We start from the raw sequence: 18,574 nt of genomic DNA, 5'->3' as shown, positions 1-18,574 counted from the left end.
CCGTCTGTATCTGGAAGTCCCACAGGATCTTAGCTCGGTCATTCTCCATCACCCTTGGGGGCGTCTCCCATTTTGACCTCGGAACTTCCAGGCCATATTCGGGACAGATGTTTCTGTACACTATGCCGGCCACTTGGTTATGGCGTTCCATGTATGCCCTGCCTGCTAGCATCTTGCACCCTGCTGTTATGTGCTGGATTGTCTCTGGGGCATCTTTACACAGCCTGCACCTGGGGTCTTGCCTGGTGTGATAGACCCCAGCCTCTATGGATCTTGTACTCAGAGCTTGTTCTTGTGCTGCCATGATTAGTGCCTCTGTGCTGTCTTTCAGTCCAGCTTTGTCCAGCCACTGGTAGGATTTCTGGATATCAGCCACCTCCTCTATCTGCCGGTGGTACATACCGTGCAGGGGCCTGTCCTTCCATGATGGTTCCTCGTCTCCCTCCTCTTTCTTGGGTTTCTGCTGCCTGAGGTATTCACTGAGCACTCGGTCAGTTGGGGCCATCTTCCCAATGTATTCTTGGATGTTCGTTGTCTCATCCTGGACTGTGGTGCTGACACTCACCAGTCCCCGGCCCCCTTCCTTCCGCTTAGCGTACAGCCTCAGGGTGCTGGACTTGGGGTGAAACCCTCCATGCATGGTAAGGAGCTTTCTTGTCTTTATGTCAGTGACTTCTATCTCCTCCTTTGGCCAACTTATTATACCAGCTGGGTACCTGATCACAGGCAGGGCATAGGTGTTGATAGCCCGGATCTTGTTCTTACCATTCAGCTGACTCCTCAGGACTTGCCTGAGCCTCTGCAGGTATTTGGTGGTTGCAGCTTTCCTAGCTGCCTCTTCATGGTTCCTATTCGCCTGCGGGATCCCCAGGTACTTGTAACTGTCCTCTATGTCTGCAATGTTGCCTTCTGGTAGTTCAATCCCCTCAGTTCTGACTACCTTCCCTCTCTTTGTTATCATCCGACTAGACTTCTCCAGTCCGAATGACATCCCGATGTCATTGCTGTATATCCTGGTAGTGTGTATCAGTGAATCGACGTCTCGTTCACTCTTGGCATACAGCTTGAGGTCATCCATGTACAGGAGGTGGCTGACAACTGCTCCGTTCCGTAGTCGGTATCCGTAGCCAGTCTTGTTAATGATCTCACTGAGGGGGTTCAGGCCTATGTAGAACAGCAGTGGGGACACTGCATCTCCTTGGTAAATCCCGCACTTGATGGTGACTTGTGCTATGGGCTTGGAGTTGGCCTCTAGTGTTGTACGCCATACCCCCATCCCTGATGAAGGCTCCTGTTGATCTTGTACAATTCTAGGCATTGAGTCATAGGCTTTCTTGTAATCAATCCAGGCAGTGCACAGGTTGGTCAGCCTGGTCTACCAGTAGCTGGTGTTTTGCGCCTCTGGTATTCTTGCCAATCACCTTTCTGTGCCCCGCTCATATATTGACCCATCTGCCTGTTCATCTTGATGATGAGATAGCCTTTATTTGTCAGTTGCAGGTCTTTTGCCCACAACCGAGATGACAGACCTTGCCGACCGTACATACAATACACAAACATCACATTGGGGAGACAGGTCAGGCTAGGTAGCGAGGAAAAAAACATCGAAATGTGTAACACAAAAGGATAATACAGGAATGCACAGATATCAACACACCATAGCACAATAAACACAGACAAGCAACATGGGAAAGTGTTCCAGTGTGTACATCTGATCTGGGACCGCTGCAATCTTCGACTACGCCTCCAGCTGACCTGATGTCCACATCAGAGGGGAGGTAAGCGTTGGAGGTGGCGTTGGATCCGGGGTAGGGAGGGTGATATGTCAGTGAGTGCTTATCAGTATCAGTATATGTATGTGTGTGCGTGTCCATAGTTCAGCTGAGAATGTCCTTCGCCCTGCCAGGCTAAGTAAACAGTCTTCCAGCCAACCCAGGCGGCCTTGCATGGAATGGGAAGGAACAGACTCAACACAGTCGTTATCAGGGAGTTTTTATTCAGCTCCAGCCTTGAGCCCACAGCTGGTGCCGAAGGGGTAGCCGCATTATGATGGTAATTTTTCTTTTGCAACAACTCATGAGAATTTCAAGCTGTTTTTAACACTCCAACACTGGTCTCTCAATCTCCCGTTAGATAGCTGCGAGTTTCTCCATGATGTTATTAACCTTCAGTTCCGTGGTCTTGTCATTCTTTTGCTCAAAGAGCAGATTCTGAGACCTCACGACCGCAGTCAGCTGCTCCAAGATGTAACCCAACTTCCGCTCAGAGGTGTTGTTCTGAGTGGACTTTTCCTTGATGTAATCCAATGTACGCTCAGAGGTCTTATTCTGAGTATTCACTGCAGTCGTAAGCGCCTCCAAGCTCTTAACCATGCTGCACTCAGTGAGCCCTTTCTGAGAAGTCGAGCCTCGTCCCAGCGGGCAGCCTTGGGGGGTTTGAACAGCCGGTTCCACTTTCTTAATTCTCCGATAAGCCAGGGCCAAGCTAGCTCTGATCAGCAAGAACCCTGTTATCATGGTTCCGAATAGGTAGATATCTTCAGCATCCTCGATCGACAGTCCCGCCAGGCACACGATCCTCCATGTCTGCCACCCGTCCATCGTGTACCCGGCAGGGAAAGTCCCTCCAGGGCACCTTGGCTCTCCCGAGCCCAGACTTCTCGTTGAGAAAATATATATGTATATACGTACATACATACACATACATACATACATATATATATATATACACATATCAATTTTTAACTAGAATGTCTCCAAGGGGCTGAAGTCAACTAAGTAATCCAAAGTATTCGTATCCGTTACGTTACATAAAAAACCAAAAATGAAATGAAAGTTTCTTGCATTTGGCACACCACCAAGGATTGTTGCTTGTGAAGCTTGAATTTCACTCACATGTGATGTAACGTGATGTGACAATAAAAGTGATTTGAGTTGAACATTCTTGGGCAAGGCTTCTCTAGGCTTTCTGAGGGTCTTTCGAAGTTTTTTCTTTTGAAACTGGTGGCTTTTTCATTTTGATCCTGTCCATTATACCTTACCATTTTCTATGAATTATTCATGTATAAAAAAAAAAGTCCCCTAACTCAACTGATGAACAAACATTGTGCCTACACATAACAAACAACATAGAAAAGAACACATTTTTAAAATGAATCTTTAAGCACTTTGTTACTAGCAGCCTGTTGCAAAGATTTCCTATTTCTTTAGATAAATCTAGAAAAAAAATACCAAAACATTTAAAAATTCTGAAAGTACTATTTTTGCACAAACAAGGTTATTAAAACCTAATAGCACATATCTTAACATGCTGGGCTGCGCGTCCTTAAAAGAAATTTGAGCAAACTGAACAAGTGACATGAAATATAAATAAGTGCATGTTTAATAGACTTGCAATAGGCCATTTACATTTCAACAATATCCAGCATAGTTATCATTTTGTCACGTAATATGTGTAAAGGATTGTAGTCTAATCTGATCAAATGGAGAATGTAGCACCATGGAAAAATCATCTAGATTAGTACAAAATAAAACACGTTAGTCTGTATGGCATTCATTTGGTCAATTATTTATAGGTTTTAGATTTATTGTTGGTGATCCTAATCTGTAATAAAAACATAAATCCACAGTGATCCACAATACAATACCTTGACAGCATTTTTATTGTGCCTCAGGAGAATGGAATAGTTACAAAATATCAACAGCAGACACACACAAAGCTTGTACTGTATAATACGTAAGGGAAATGTCCTCGAAGCACACTCATAAATAAAGAGCATGGCAATAATTTTCAGTATCCAGCCTTGGTAGTTACTTCAAACGCTGTGTAATCATTAACCCTTATCAGTGGATGTTTGTGTTCTCTAAGGCTGTTGCAAAGATAAGTAATTGCTACCATTTATTGTCAAAAAGATCAACGTTTGACTACTTTTAATATCATTTAATTGTATAATATCAATGTTAATAAGCACTAAGCCTGCATGGCCTCTTTGCTTTAACCTGGACTGGAACCCCTTTCTGAGATAGGAGCTGGAGAGGGCGATAGACTCTCCACTCAGAGAACCCGGGTTACAATGTAACCACATTTTTCTTCGGATTGCGAGAATATCGGGCAGAAAATAGAAAGGCCGAAAAATATAGAAAAAGTTCGTGTTCTTCACTGAGATCTATTTTAATTCTGATACGCAGCACTTCTGTGGATTGCTATTGTTTTATTATTTCATATATCTGTTCCTTCATCACAGGAGGAAAGCGCTCTGTGCGGATGTGCACATAAAATATTCTCTAGTTCTTAGACTGGTCCCTCTGTTTCCCTTAAACTTCTATCAGAATTAAAAATGAATACAATCTCTAGGCTAGTTATCTAAGCTGAACACGCATATTTAACATATCTACTTTCACATCGAACTTCTTCGTTGTTTGTGAAGGCCTTCAATCAGATTAAGATTGTGGTTTCAAAACCATAAAACCATCTCAAGTGCTTAAAAGGAAAACGTGGAGAGTACCTAACAGCTGTTGTGAAAGACCACCATTAACTGGATAAATCAGGCCATACTTCCTCCAATAACAGAAGTGTTTTTTCTGGAGGTGTGGTTATGAAGCTTTGCCCTGTCCTTCAACTCACCTGTAAGGAGACGAAAGATTATCTTCTCCTGGGGATAGCCAAAGTTTGTTCTGATCGCTAGCTGCAGTTGCGAGGCTGGTAGTGTTTTCGCTCTGTGAACTTTGACCCTTTGTCTCAACATGTGTCATTCTGCCAAAATGAGGTCCTAAAATACACCTCCTGCAGTGGGAACTACAGCAAATGGTGTTTTTTGAGTACTTTGGAGAGCGGCTCTAGTGCGTTTATGGCAGATTTTGCGCAAAAGGAGGAGGAGGAGTTTAAGAACAGAGCATAGTGACAATTGAGTAAACTGTGCCACATAAAGGAAATTAGGACTCATCAGTTTAAATTTGTAGTTTGTTTATAACTCCACATACAGTAAAATATATTCAGCTGCTCTTTTTTACGCATTTATATGTAAAAACTGTCATGTAGCTTTCATCAGGAGATGTAATACTGTATGTGTAAGAGAGTCTTGCACAACTGTTACTTTTGGCACCTCAAACCCTGTAAAAGACCCACAGCTTCACAAACTCATCATCTCTTCCTGCCAAAGAAAGCCAAAGGAGAGATAAGTGAAAATCTAAACATCAAGAAACTAGCTGACATGTTCCTTTTGTATGCAGCACCTTCAATAAATGCAACTTCAGCACCACGGTCAGAGACAGATCGGCCGTTTCAGCAAACTGGGGATGATTCAGTTTCCCAAATGGAGAAAGCATATCAGACATCGTACATTACCAACGGTCCTTGTCTAATGTGACATCTCCTCAACAGGCTCTCAGAAAACTAACACTAAATCTAAAAGGTTTGGAGAACTACCATGCAAGACCACTTTTAAGAAAATATTGTGAGAAAATCTGACTAGATGGTAGTAAAAGAAACTATATTTATTCGGACTTACCCTTACAAACCCAGTTTCTTATTGCACACTTAAAAAAAGGGTTGTCGAGTTCCTTACAGGTGACTTCTACATCATTTACCATGAAATTCCCTGTAAATGACTACGATAACACAATAGTGATTTTAAAGGTAGTGTTTTTATTCATGGTTGTAGAAAGAGGCAGAACCATGACAAATAAGCAGTGAAGTGTTAAGTGTGTGGATGTTATGATGATGAGACATTTAAACTGCAAGCAGTTCAGACTGAGGATACAAATCAGCAAAGTTAAGCAATTTATAAAAACAAAAGAGAGAATATGGTACACTCAAATGACTACAGGGGGCTTTATTGTTATCGGCACACTAAAATTTAATATAAATCATATCCAAAAGGGGTAGTTATAGTGATGCACTCTTGTCATGCAGTCCTTTAGGAGTTCTCAGCTTATATGTTTAGCAGTGTAAGTAAAGCACCTGTGATGCCTTTTGGCTCCTCATGGGTTAAAACAAGATGGAGAAACAAGTCGAGCAAAGCATGGAAGAGGCCTTGGTATTAATGCTCTGCAACCTTAAGCGCAACTCATTTCCAATCTTCAGATTACATCAGGTTGACAAGAACGGAAGCGCTTCTCCAGTGTACTTTTTGTTTTGTTCAACTGGAAACGTGAAGGTATTCAGGGACAAAGTAGCTTTGAGCAGCGTGAAGTTTCACACGAAGAGGTCCAGACATGCTTTTATAAGTTCTGTAACAACTGTATCTATAACCGACTATTTCAGAGTAGAGTGTTGTCCAAGTTCATTAGGGGAGGGAAAAAAAAAAAAAGAAAAAAAAAAAAGGGAGGCTCACAGTGTGCTCACAGGAAGTAATCATGGCTCAATCTATTCCGGGAGTGAAAGAAGACAGTTTATGCAGAATAAAGTTTGGAATTTTGCACATTATGCAGTATTGAGACTGTATACAGAGGTAAATGCAGCCCAAAAAAAAAAAAAAAAAAAAAAAGCCAAGCTTAGAAAAAAAGAATGGAAACCACAAACTGAGAATTAGTTTTTACACATTCCTTCATACTTACGCCTTAAAGCCAGTAGCAAATACATTACATCAACCCTTAGAATAATCATTAAGCACAATGCCTGCCCACATTTCCAGCAATGACTCACATGTTGCTTTGAACTATACTCACACTAAAGCTTCAGAAAAAACACCATCTGCAGGTTTGCAAGCACTTCAGATGGATATTTTTAATGGAGCTTGTCTGTGAAATATTAGAATAAAATACCACTTTAAAAAAAAAAAAAAAAAATCAAGATAGAAAGCACTTTACAACTACCTAACCAGGTGGGTATTTAGAGTGTTTAAAACAGAAGCAAAACCAACATCCAGGTGTGTTTAAAATCGAATGCACTGATTGGTTTAAATGAAAAAATAAGGACAGCTATTTTTTTCATGAGCACATCCTCTACTAAAGTGTCGCTCTCTTCCTCTGCCAACATGTAATTACATGGACGCACGGCTTCAGGGATGCAATTAGTGCTGTGCAATTTGTAGTTCCCGCTGTCAGAGTTTAAAATCAGTAAAATGAGAGGACACGGGCTTCTCCGTCTGCATTCAATATTTTTTTTGTTTTGCTTTTGCTGAAAGACACTTCTTATATATTTCGATACAATCCCAATACATTCTAGTGGTTACAGTGGTTTAGTAGTAATCTTAAAAAAATAACCTCACATTACGTATGTGGGTCTGTAGTAAGAGACATGCATAAAAGGCCAGATGGAGTGGACGAGACAAAATGCAACACTCGCAACTAAAAGCCGCTACTAATTAAAAACCTTATGCATTTAATTTTTTACATTGTATACAAAATTGGCACACACAAGGGAAAATAGGTTAATAAGCCAGCGGCAAAAGACATTTAAAAAAATGAAAAAGTAATGGCGTGTAACTGTGGCTTGCTTGAAACTTGACGGTGTAATGATAGCAGACAAAAAGCAGAGACAAAAAAAGAAGAAAAAGAAAAAGAGACAGGAGCCAGCGGTGAGGACCGTTTCGGCATTCTTTAATCTAGGACTCAGACTTTTTTTTGTTTTTCTTTAGGAAGGAAGGAGTGCGGAACTTCTTTTTCTTTTTGGAGGGGGACTTGCTGGGAGACTCGTCCCCCTCCTGGTCGCCGGCGTCAGCGGCTTCCTCCCCCTCGGCTGTGTCGGCAGTGGCGGGGGTGGAGTCTTCGGCAGGAAGCGCTGGAGCATCTGAAGGGTCATCGGGTGTTAAATCTGGAAGGGTCTGTCTCAGGGTGGCTGCGTCACTCTCATCCTTAAAGGTTTGTTCTGGCAAGGACTCTGGTGGAGAGGCAGATGGAGAGAGTTAGTGGTCTCAGGGGACAAACTAATGGAGCTGCACTGCTGAGCGGCGTTACTACAACTGGGTAAGCTGCAAAATCCATGCGATTTTCTATTTTAGATGCATCCACCTTTCTCTGCAGTCCACACAGTTATTTATGTGACATAATAAAACCAAACCAAACTAAACCCAAACACTACTGAGTTAAGGCTCTTTAGTCTAAGAAAAGCTTCAGTGACCACAAGTCTAACACTTGCACAGTCAATATTCACACTACATTTAAGAAAAAAAACAACAACTAATAATCCACTATTTCAGCCTTGCAGCCTTTTACAGATCAAAAGCTCAACCAAGATGCACTGAACACAGCTCTCATTGGGAATTCTTCTCCCTCCGTTTCCTTTCATTTCCATCACTTTGACAGGCCTGAACGAGCACTCTGCGTTCTTTCTTTTACCTTCATTTAAACAGGGAAATCTTAATGAGGGCAGTTCTCTTGTTCATTTGTACCCTGTGTACAAACAAAACAAAACGAAATACAACAGAGCACGCACAAATCAGAGAAACGTCCACAACGCAAAGATTTTATTTTAAAAAAAAAAAGAAAAAAAAAAAGTGTATTTTAGTATATTTTTCAGGGGAAGGGAAATTAATTCAACACTGGATCAGCTCTCAAAAAGCAGTAAGCATCAACAGGAGCCACCAGTAAGTACAGTATTAATCAAGCTGCTGGGAGGGAATAAGATATTTGCATACTTGTTGACAAAGATCCCGTTAAATTTCTAAATACTAAACTTGTCCATATAATCATCATGACGTGAGTTTTTTTATGAGAGTGCCTTAAAACTCCAAGTCAGTACTGACTCTGCAAGCTTTAGTGACCTGAACTAATTACAACAAAAAAAAGTGCTGCATCACAGAAGTTCTGCTTCAAGGGTCAGTGGCACAAACAGCATCCTAAAAGTATTGCTGCAAGCTCACACTCTGCAGTCAGTGACGTGACGACTAGTTTTTAATAATTTTTTAAACCGTTCGCATGCAACAGTGACTACTGCAAAACAAGACTCGACACCGCATTTCAGTTTTCACATATCTTCATGTCTGTCAGTACACAGATAAGGCCGAACAACACAGACAGATAAAAATGGAGACCAAGCACCACCACACAGCCAAGCTTTTGGCTTCAACCAGCTAAACCAACAGCAATAGCAAGTTTGCTCAGAAAGCCACAAGAGAAATAAAGCACTCGTGTACCTGGTAAAGGACTCGTCTGGAAGACAAACGACATTCAAAAGATATTTTCAAAACATTACCTGAGATTTTTCCCCAAAGCAGAAACGTATACAGTGTCATATAACAGTTACAGAAATGTGCCAATGTGCAAGAGAGGTTTGATAGCGAACAGTCGGCAGGAAGAAAAGAGGTTAATGTGACACGGTGAAAGTACGGTGTGAGGTTTACTTCAGGAACATCCTCTACTTTCACTTAGACCAGAATCAAGGATCTTGCAAATTTTTTTTTTCATTTATTCATTTTTTTTTCCTTGGCATGAACTTGAAACACTAATTATGAGTGAGGAGCTCTGAAATAACCCCCATCAACCCCTGAGAAAGAGATTCAGAGGAGTCTAAACTGTCTGATCAGTCACGCACCCCGACAAAAAGGGGTTAGTTTAGATCACAGAACAATGCTCTGCTACTGAAGCCATGCAAAGAGCAGGAAAGGGAAAAAAACAGGGTCGATGCTCACAAACAGGCGTGGAGGGTGACGGGTTAATCATGAGGGTGTGGAGGAGGTGGAACAGTACATACTTACTATGGTAACAGGTACTCTTTTGAATTTCCATCTCCTGATTGTAATCGCAGCCACAAAAAAAGAAAAAAGCACAAGTAGAAACAAATGTCTATGCAGATCAAACCACAGGCACTGTGTTAAATTAAAAAAGGAAAATCAAAAATGTAAAAAGAAGATTGAAAAAATATAAAAAATATATATATATATATATATCAGAAGATTAACGAAAAGAAAGAATGGTTGAGAACCATTCTTCATAGACCCCAAGTAGATGGAGAATGGAAGTGAAGGGGGAACAGGAGATACTGTACAGAGAGACATGTTAAGCAACAACATTTCTGGTATTAGATTACACCTGCATTCAAAGCTACATACCCATTTACCCCTTAAGATGACTTCAACTGAGATTCCTCAGTGTAAAAAATAACTTCCTGTTTTAAGAGGTCAGTTCCAGTATCATTAGCAATGATACCACTGACATGGGTGTAATCCAATAGTAATAAAGACCAAGAGGAAGAAAATAAAAAAATAAAAGAGTCTGTCCTGTGGTCCATCAAAAGCTGATAAACAGGCTCTTTTTATTATTAGCATTTCCAAACTCTTTCCTGAGCAGATTACCAGCCCTGAAAATGTTCCTTATGAAATAAATAAAACCTCTTGGCCTGTTATTACAGAAATTAAAGCACAACACTTATAGTAGTATTATTAAAGACCACAGCAACAACAAACTCAAGAGACAGACAAGCAGGTGGATAGGCAGGAGCCTCTGCATTCCCGCTGTAGACCCTAGAAACACCCAAACCTTCCAGCCACAGAACTGGAGAAACCCATGCTGAACCAGGTAGGAGACAAGTGAGCCAAGTATGGCAGGCTAACTTACCTTCCTCTGCTCTGATTGGGGTGCTGGGTGGTGTGGATGTGGGTTTGGGGTCTTTGGGCTCGTTCTCAGACTCTACAAGCTGCCCTGGATCTAGAACAAAGGCCAGTAGACATTAAACAATTAAATAGCCGTTACCCCAGATTATAAGGAATCACCAGTAGTTATCATTGTTTTGTGTTTTTTTTTTTTTGCCTAAATATACAGTTAAAAGCCACGATTTTATGTCAATGAGTCATTCTGTGCCAACACCCACATAATGCAACACAAAAGGAGAGGGGAGATAACACAGACACAAAAAAAAACTAAACAAAATAAACAAAAGCTGTAAGCTTTAATCAAGAAAGCACTGCAAACCTACTGATACAGACACCACTAAATCAACCTTAAAAACATCCCCAGAACCTGATTCAACTCATTAGGTTTGATGGAAATTAGTCAGATGCACAGAAGGGAGAGCCGACACCACCAGAGATGTATCCAAGACAAGTTAGCAGGAAGAGAATGACCATTGTTCTCCACACAGGGGATACTCTGATTGGATGATTGAGCTCAGATGCAGCTTTATCAAGAGTTAATTCTACAGAGCAAAAATTAATACATAAATAAAACATTATTTATTTTGCATTCAAGGAGTGAGAGCCCTGGGAAAAAGGGAAAAAAAAAAAAAGAGAGAGAGCCAGAAGGTTTGAATGTTAAAAATGAACTTTACTCTAAGCATCCTCTCTCCTTAGCCCCTCGTCCAATCAAACTGCAGAAAGGTATCTGATCTGCCAAAGCTCTGATGCCTTTCGACAAAACATCAGAGACGGGGGATTTGGGGGGGAACAAAAATAATCAAGCAAAGGCTTCAGAGATTAGACTGTGGGTATGGAGGGTGCTTGCACATGGTAAAAACACTTGCAGCAGACTCCAAACCCTCAGAAGGAGGAGAGAACACAGCAGGCGGGGGATTCCCAGTGTCCCAGTGTAGTGGTATGTAGTAAGACGGGCCAGGGCTGAGCAGGGGAGGTAGGAAGTGGAAGGCCAGAGTTTAGGCAAGACTCCACTTTATCTGGTGTACCTGGAGCCTGACCTGCCTTAGCTGCATCTACCACCGAGGGCTCCTTGCTGAGGGCTCGCAGCACAGCACAGTGGAAGTCCTTATGTGGAGAATCTGGGGCTGAAAAAACATCGTCGGCATTCGAAAAAACATCGTCTGCCACCGTCCCTGCAGAGTCTGCTCCACTCTGAGATTGCTCAGCTCCACCAACAGAAGAGGAGCCGTGCTCAGAGGCTGGTGTGGCAGCTGTAGGCTGGGCCTTCTCTAAGCTGGAGGAGTCAGCTGCAGACGGTGGAGGTGATGAGGCTTGACCCATCTGTGCTGTTTGAGGCGCCGGGCTGGGTACAGCAGAGGCTGATGCCCCCCTACTCATGGATCGACCCTGCACTGTGAATCCGTGTGAATGCGGGTGTGTGTGTGGAGAGATAACATCACAGTATGGCAAGTGTGAAGTTCATTCTGTAGGATTATTTTTTTAATAATAAGCTGATTTTAAAAGTACTTCAAGTCTTGTTGTTTACGGGTTTTTTTCTTTCAATTATATTTATGAGGTCATGAAAGCTCAGATATTTTCTGTGACGTTGTTTACTCTGTAAACCACAAAGACTAAAATTATTGATTTGCATTAATTATAACAAATCTCTTGAGGAAGTTCAAGTAAGTGGGACTATGGAAGAAGGGAGTTGTGAAATGCTGTTTTTTTCCCCCTCCTTAAGACACAAAGTTATGTGTTGTTATCAAGTCTGATTTTATCTCTAAGAAAACAAATCTCTCAACTCTTTAATTTCCCCCCTGAGACATGATCTCCATTTACTCCACGTTTATTTATTTTTTTACTTTTTGATGGTCATACGAGTGACGCCAGTCTAAATTTTACTGTACCTGTATAATGACAATGACATTGCAGGTGAAATTCAAAATAATTAGCAACGCCCAAAATACTAAACTCCAGCCCACAAACTGATGGGTAATGACATGATGATTGCAGCCATCTTTGATATACAGTCTATAATTGAATGTTTAGATACAAACAGGTAAAGAAAACTGTCAATGCACGTTTATGATTCTTTATGACGAAACTTATAGGTGGCAACTTTTTAAAATGATTTCATGTTGCTTTGCTCTTCACCTTCACCTCCTTTCTGTTTAAGCTCCACCTCCCTGCGGTACTCCTCCAGCTCCTGGTCGGTGAGTTTGGTGAAGGGGTTGGGACCCTGCTTGCTGACGATAACCTTGGGCTGATACTCCTTTTCGATGATTGCCTTGGATGCAGTCACCAGTTCACCCTTCAGAGCACAGAGAAGGAGAGGAGAAGGGAAAGCACAATCAGCAGATCAAAAAAAATAATAATAAAATCCACGTACTGTAAGCTATAAATGGCATTTTATATGTAGAAATACTTCTGTAGTTGTTCTTTACAAACAAAATGTAGTCTGAAGTGTGAATATTAGATAAGATGCAGGGAGAAACACAATATTAGCATAGTTATCAGCCAAGAATTCATAAATGTAAGGCAGAAGTAAAAGTTAGGAAGCTTCCTCATTTAAAACTGCACAAAAAAGGGAAAACCCAAAACAAAGCACATAAGAAAAGAGAAGCCTTTGGTATTCTTTTAAGACTTCATTAACTTTGATATAACAAAGCACTGAAGAGTCCAGTTCAAGCAGTCCAAGCCAACAGCGTAACAGAATAGTTACAAAGCAAATATTCATAACCTTTGTGCACTCACAATAACCAGCAGTCAATGTTGTGACGACCTGCGCCTTTTATTGCACATAAAAGCATTTCTGGGCCTTGCACACATAGCCCGCCCACACATTGTGCCATTTGCTTACACAGAGGATTTATGTGCATGAGTTAATATAGCTGTGTCATATAGGGGGTGTGGGGAATTCACAGCACAGACCACTAAAATACACAACTTAAGACAAATATTACTGTAAGTCAGTTGTTTATATATCACACAGTTGTTTTACATGCAGTAAAATTCACAACGTTACTGGATCTCTGCACTTTTCACTGCTCCTCTTGGGTTAAAAGCAAAAGTCTGAAAAAATATCTATCCTTCAGACAGAGTCAGCAGAGTGTACTGAACATGAAGTATCCTTACTAACAACAAAACGTCATTAAAAGTTTCCAAAGCTTCTACAGTAGAAGAAAACCAGTCACAACATCGAAGACCCCTGTAATGTATCATTAAACTATCACTCTTTAGTCCCAGATATCTGCCTATCTGCTGTCTCACAGGTCGGATAATGGTGTGAAAAAAGTGATTGGAGCAGTGAGTACCTTTCTAATTGATTTAGCAGGACTATAGGAGCCCTCGGACACATCGAGGCCATCAATAGTGTCTGTACAGTCAGACAGAGGTGCGTCCTGCAATAGTAAACCCAGTGAGGGAGGGGGAAGAGGCAAAACCCAGCTCTGACACTAGCACATTCAGATTAACACTGGTCCAGGCAGCCACGAAGGTGCGCAAATATTCGCAAACCTTTCACACACACACAAGCACAAAGGTGGAAAGACTACGATTACATCTCATTTCAGTACAAAAGTTAAGTTGTATAGTATTGTGTTGTGTTTAAAAATGTTCAAATACAAAGTCGGGATCTCACGAAGTCAACTCTGGTGGGCATAGCTTTAAAAAGGAGGCCCAAAGAGCATAAACTGATTTAAAATAACCCAACATTGTTGTATTCATTTACTATGACTTCATAATAATAATGGTACTTCAGTTATAGTTGCATTTAATGACTTTCCACCTCTGCATTCACACCATACAAACATATATTGGAAATACATGCAAAGAGAGATGGTTCCGCAAATAGTCAAAGGGTTATGAAAAGGCTTGCAGTGACTGAACAAAGAGCCAGAAACATGCACTGTAAAGGCAAACTCTCCACACAAGGGGGTGCTACACAGTACAAAACAGCAATTAATCAGCAGTTATGCACTGGTAAAGTTTTAAATTACCCCCTATAGCTTTATTATCTTAATCCAAAAATGATTAAGAGCTCCGTTTTAACAGAGCTATTAACTGAGCTAAAAACCAACGCTGGACAGGAAGAACAAGCCATGCATACAAACGGCAGGGGGAAACATTTTAGGATGTTCCCACTGCTTTGCTTTGTCCCTCACTCATGCACTTTAAAAAAAAAAAAAAAATACAATAATTTGACTATAACATGGAAATCATTTTAGCATTGTAAGAAACCAGCTTGCAAATGCTGTGTAAGGTAACAACCATTACTCTGCTACAAACAAAATAAATATTAAAAGCAAATTAAAACAAAGGAAAGACAATGTATGAATATGGACACAGCCTGAGCTGGCAGGTTTGGAGAGGAGAATGAGATTTCCTCTCTCACTTACTACTCACCTGCCAGATTGAAACTCTCTGTGATCAAAGAATAATTAAAGTTAAAGTCACCCCATGCTCTGGTAAACACAACGGATGACACGTTTTTGCTCTATGTTATTTGTAGTTATTCTGTCATGAATCTGATTTTAGTAGCAACCATGTCTTTCGCTAGAGTTCACAGTGTCCAGTACAGCTTCATGCACAATATTCACACATTGCAGCCTCTTGGTTTATGAGGGGAAACTCCAGACCTGGACAGAATTTAGAAGATTTTGTTTTAACTGAGCCAATCTCAATAGAAGACACCTAAAGACACAAATCAAGCTAGTTCAACAGTGCACATTCATCTCCAGGTCAGGAGAGTTGTAGCTGTGAGGTGTTTCAGTGCTCAGTTCTCACACTGACCTGGTTAAAGGTGCGTTCGACCACAGTGCTGGCACACAGAACCTGAGACTGGGGCCCTGCTGTCTTTATGTCCTGCAGGTTCTGCTCCCGGATCTACAAACAAAAATATTCAACTCATAAAAAGGACAATAAAAGGTAATAGGCATCCTGTCTAATATGCTCCTAGAAGGACGAAACACCTAAAGCAAACAGGAGAAAGCTGTGATACCTTATTCCTCATTTCCAGGACTTCCTTTGGGTTGGTGTTCAGTGGGATGAACTGATTGACTGCAGCAGCCTGGCGGAGCCCATCTTCCTTTGTCCACTGTAAACACCAGATAAAGAGTTAAAACCAGCTAAAACCAGACACATGAAATGACATGACAAACCCAAGCACAAAAATATAATCAGACAGAATACTATGCAGGCTTCACAATACAAGAATCATGCTCAACTGAAACTGACAAAACTGGATGAGTGTAAAGTGGTCTGAATGGAAAAAAAAGTGAACCAATGATGATGAGGCGCCTTTTCCACTTTAAATTCAGGGGACTCCTCTACACCACAACCAACATAATCTATCAGAGGCTACTTTATCAATGATTATATAACAGGATTTTCCCAGTAATACAGAATGTTAACTGATGCTTCATTTCCACAGAATGACTAAAACCCATAATAAAGCGGCAGATTTTCATACCTGACGTTACTAGATTTCATACTAGAGATGAAATGTGACCGGGGAGCTTAAATCAGTTTGGAAATGATCATTTAGGTTAAGTGTCAAAAATAAGGCCTGTGGGCCAGAACTGCCCTGAAAAATTGAGCCTTGACTCCTGAGGTTAAGGTCACACCTAGCAGATACACCTATGGTATGAATTTAAAAAAAACAAACAAACAAAAAAAATCCTACTTTGCCTCGTTCTCTAGTTATCGCATTTACAAACTTGAGCGCTCACACTGCCCAGCAGGGTGACAACAACAGGGGTAATGATTCTGACATCCCTGTCTTAGATTGAGGAATAGTAGGTTGTTGGAAGGTAAATGTGAAATCAGAGCTGATTTTATAGGATTTACAGCAAACACTGTGTTTAACATTATTTAGATGAGTATAAGCTCATCTGCCTTTGAGATAATAAATGACAAAATGTTTAAAAGTGCCTACACACAGATTTAAGCAGACCTAGCAGTTATAAGTTCATTGCAAATCATTTGTATAACATGGATCTCATACGCTTTGGTCCCTCCACTGCGTCATCCTCCTCGATGCAGTCACAAAAACAAGTTTTTGTTTGGACGACTCAACTTCATTTTCTTCTTTGAGATTCCAACAAACATTTGGTTTTACTTCCATGTTTTGTTTGGGTTTGTATTTGTTTTTTTAATAACAAGTGACGTGGGGACCGGTGAGTCATATTTTTTGGTCACAAGACTGTCACTGTGCTCCACAGGAGCATCACTGGTTCTACAACCAACTTCTTTCATCAACAAAAAAACCCTTAATTTGTCATCATCATTGATATGCTATTTTAACTTAAAAACAAGAACTGAAAACATCACAGGATGGAGAAACAAAAAGTGGTAAAAAGGGTAAGGCATGGGGGGAATAAGGAGCTGGGTGGGTGGTTACTTGTGAGGGAGAAGTGAGACATGACATGGTGGCTGGGTGGGTGACTAAGACGATGAGGCTGGCTTACGAAGCGAGAGTGGCAGTGAGGGGTGAGCTGGCATCACCAAAGTCATTTTCCAGGCTGATACACAACAACAAGGACGACAGAGATAAGAGAGAAATACACTCGAGGACACCCGCCCATGTTGGGACAAAGAAATCGATTGTCACAACACCACAGACTAAGAATATCTTACCCTGCTGAGGATCAAAGTGTTAGGTGTCTTGCTAAATAATGTGTTCCTCTTAATGTGAAGAAACAACCCATGGTCGTAACGCAAACCTGGTAATGCTCAGCATGATTGCAGGGAAAAACCCATTTCCGCACCAAACTGAATGAGCAGCAGGCGAATACAGAAATCAAATCTTCAGCTTTCATGCAAAATGTTTTAATTCAACTTTTGAAAACTAGGCATGTGTAAGCATAAGCTCATGACGTCATTCCTGTGTTTGTTACAAGCTTGGCTGGTTAGCTGCCAAACTAGGAGATAGATGAGGAAGGGAATCTTGATGGAAGTAGCTGGATTGGGTTGGTTGAGTATGAGATGAACATGTAAACACGATATACTCACTGAGAAAGAGTCTCACAACACAACATTTCCTACTTTCCCAACAGGAGATAATTAATTCAAGAGTCAGGTCAAATTTCAAAAGTTTTAGTTCTTTCTTTCTTTTTCTTTTTTTTCTTTTAACCCCGCCCCAAACAGATCCACTCATGCAGGCCTTTAGGTGCTCAAAGCCACTTTGGAAATAAAACTGAAATCAGAAGATTAGAGAGAATATGAATAATAGGAGGAAATGCACAAATGCACAACTGGGAACAGTTGCAAGTGTTTGAGAAAAATTTAGAAAAAAAAAAAAAAGGAGCAGGCTGCATAACTCTGTAGTGAAGTAAATCTGGAATAATCCAGTCTTTGTAAAGTATATTTAATCTGGAAAAATAAATACTCTCATCATGCCACCTTCCTTCTTTACTCTATAGTACATCTATACAAGTTCCTAAAAATTTTTGGTGAATAAAGCCTCAAAACTCACTGAACTTTTTTTTTTTAATTTCTTTTTTTACTTCATTATCATCTCACTCTTCTTTAAGCAACAAACGTCACGATGCACAGAGAACAGTTGTGTATTAAGGGATTGTGAACAATACTGTGGTCAGGAGCAACATCACCTGGTTGTGCCACATTCACCTGCCTACCTGCAGACTCATGCCACACCCCTGCTGCTCGCTCCTCTGGGAAAAACATCAACACCAACAATGCATTTCACTACTACACATGCAGTGGGGCATGCTGTGGGCAGCTGGCCGGGCATCATGAAGTATTAGGATACCAGAATAAGAGTAAAAATAGTCAAGACATAATCACAGCTGTGAGGTAAGCTGTGAGGTAAGTACAGAGACTGCAGCAGAAAGATGGGTTACTGGGGCATTTAAGCACTAAGAAAGAACAGCAGTAAAAAGATAGATTGCACTGACTTGCATTTTAGCAGGCAAGCAGTTCTGTGAGAAAACGTGAAAAACTTGTAGCATTCTTTTCATTTTCACTGTACTCAGACCCTCAGGATGCCGACCACCTACCCGTTACCACCAACAAGGTAGCTCTAAAATCTATACTATGAACAATAAG

General features: G+C 40.9%; 2 protein-coding genes across 23 annotated transcripts in view; both read right to left on the bottom strand.

The window, feature by feature from the left end:
* The window catches only part of LOC100694894 (maltase-glucoamylase, intestinal), a 69,701-nt gene extending 64,942 nt beyond the window's left edge, over positions 1 to 4,759 (bottom strand). Inside the window, exon 1 of the mRNA XM_019361017.2 lies at positions 4,624 to 4,759. The gene's annotated coding sequence lies outside the window, so the exon portion shown is untranslated. The remainder of the gene's footprint in view (positions 1 to 4,623) is intronic.
* An 864-nt stretch (positions 4,760 to 5,623) lies between these two features.
* add1 (adducin 1 (alpha)) overlaps positions 5,624 to 18,574 on the bottom strand; it is a 29,878-nt gene continuing 16,927 nt past the window's right edge. For 3 of the 22 annotated variants that reach the window (XM_013275221.3, XM_025908862.1, XM_025908864.1), the window contains exons 11-17: positions 15,507 to 15,602; positions 15,299 to 15,391; positions 13,822 to 13,908; positions 12,662 to 12,818; positions 11,566 to 11,919; positions 10,494 to 10,583; positions 5,624 to 7,818 (exon numbers count right to left, since the gene is read on the bottom strand). In XM_013275221.3, coding sequence (XP_013130675.1) covers positions 7,544 to 7,818; positions 10,494 to 10,583; positions 11,566 to 11,919; positions 12,662 to 12,818; positions 13,822 to 13,908; positions 15,299 to 15,391; positions 15,507 to 15,602 — 1,152 coding nt within the window. In that variant the 3' untranslated portion in view covers positions 5,624 to 7,543. Of the gene's footprint in view, positions 7,819 to 8,270; positions 8,331 to 9,073; positions 9,090 to 9,633; positions 9,669 to 10,493; positions 10,584 to 11,565; positions 11,920 to 12,661; positions 12,819 to 13,821; positions 13,909 to 15,298; positions 15,392 to 15,506; positions 15,603 to 18,574 lie in introns of those variants that run through there. The other 19 variants (XM_025908871.1, XM_025908881.1, XM_025908863.1 and 16 more) reach the window with 16 other exon arrangements.

This window comes from Oreochromis niloticus, linkage group LG7, assembly GCF_001858045.2.
Source record: "Oreochromis niloticus isolate F11D_XX linkage group LG7, O_niloticus_UMD_NMBU, whole genome shotgun sequence".
NCBI lineage: Eukaryota > Metazoa > Chordata > Actinopteri > Cichliformes > Cichlidae > Oreochromis > Oreochromis niloticus.
The sequence above is the reverse complement of the archived record's forward strand: the minus strand, read 5'-3'. Positions and strand labels throughout refer to the sequence as shown.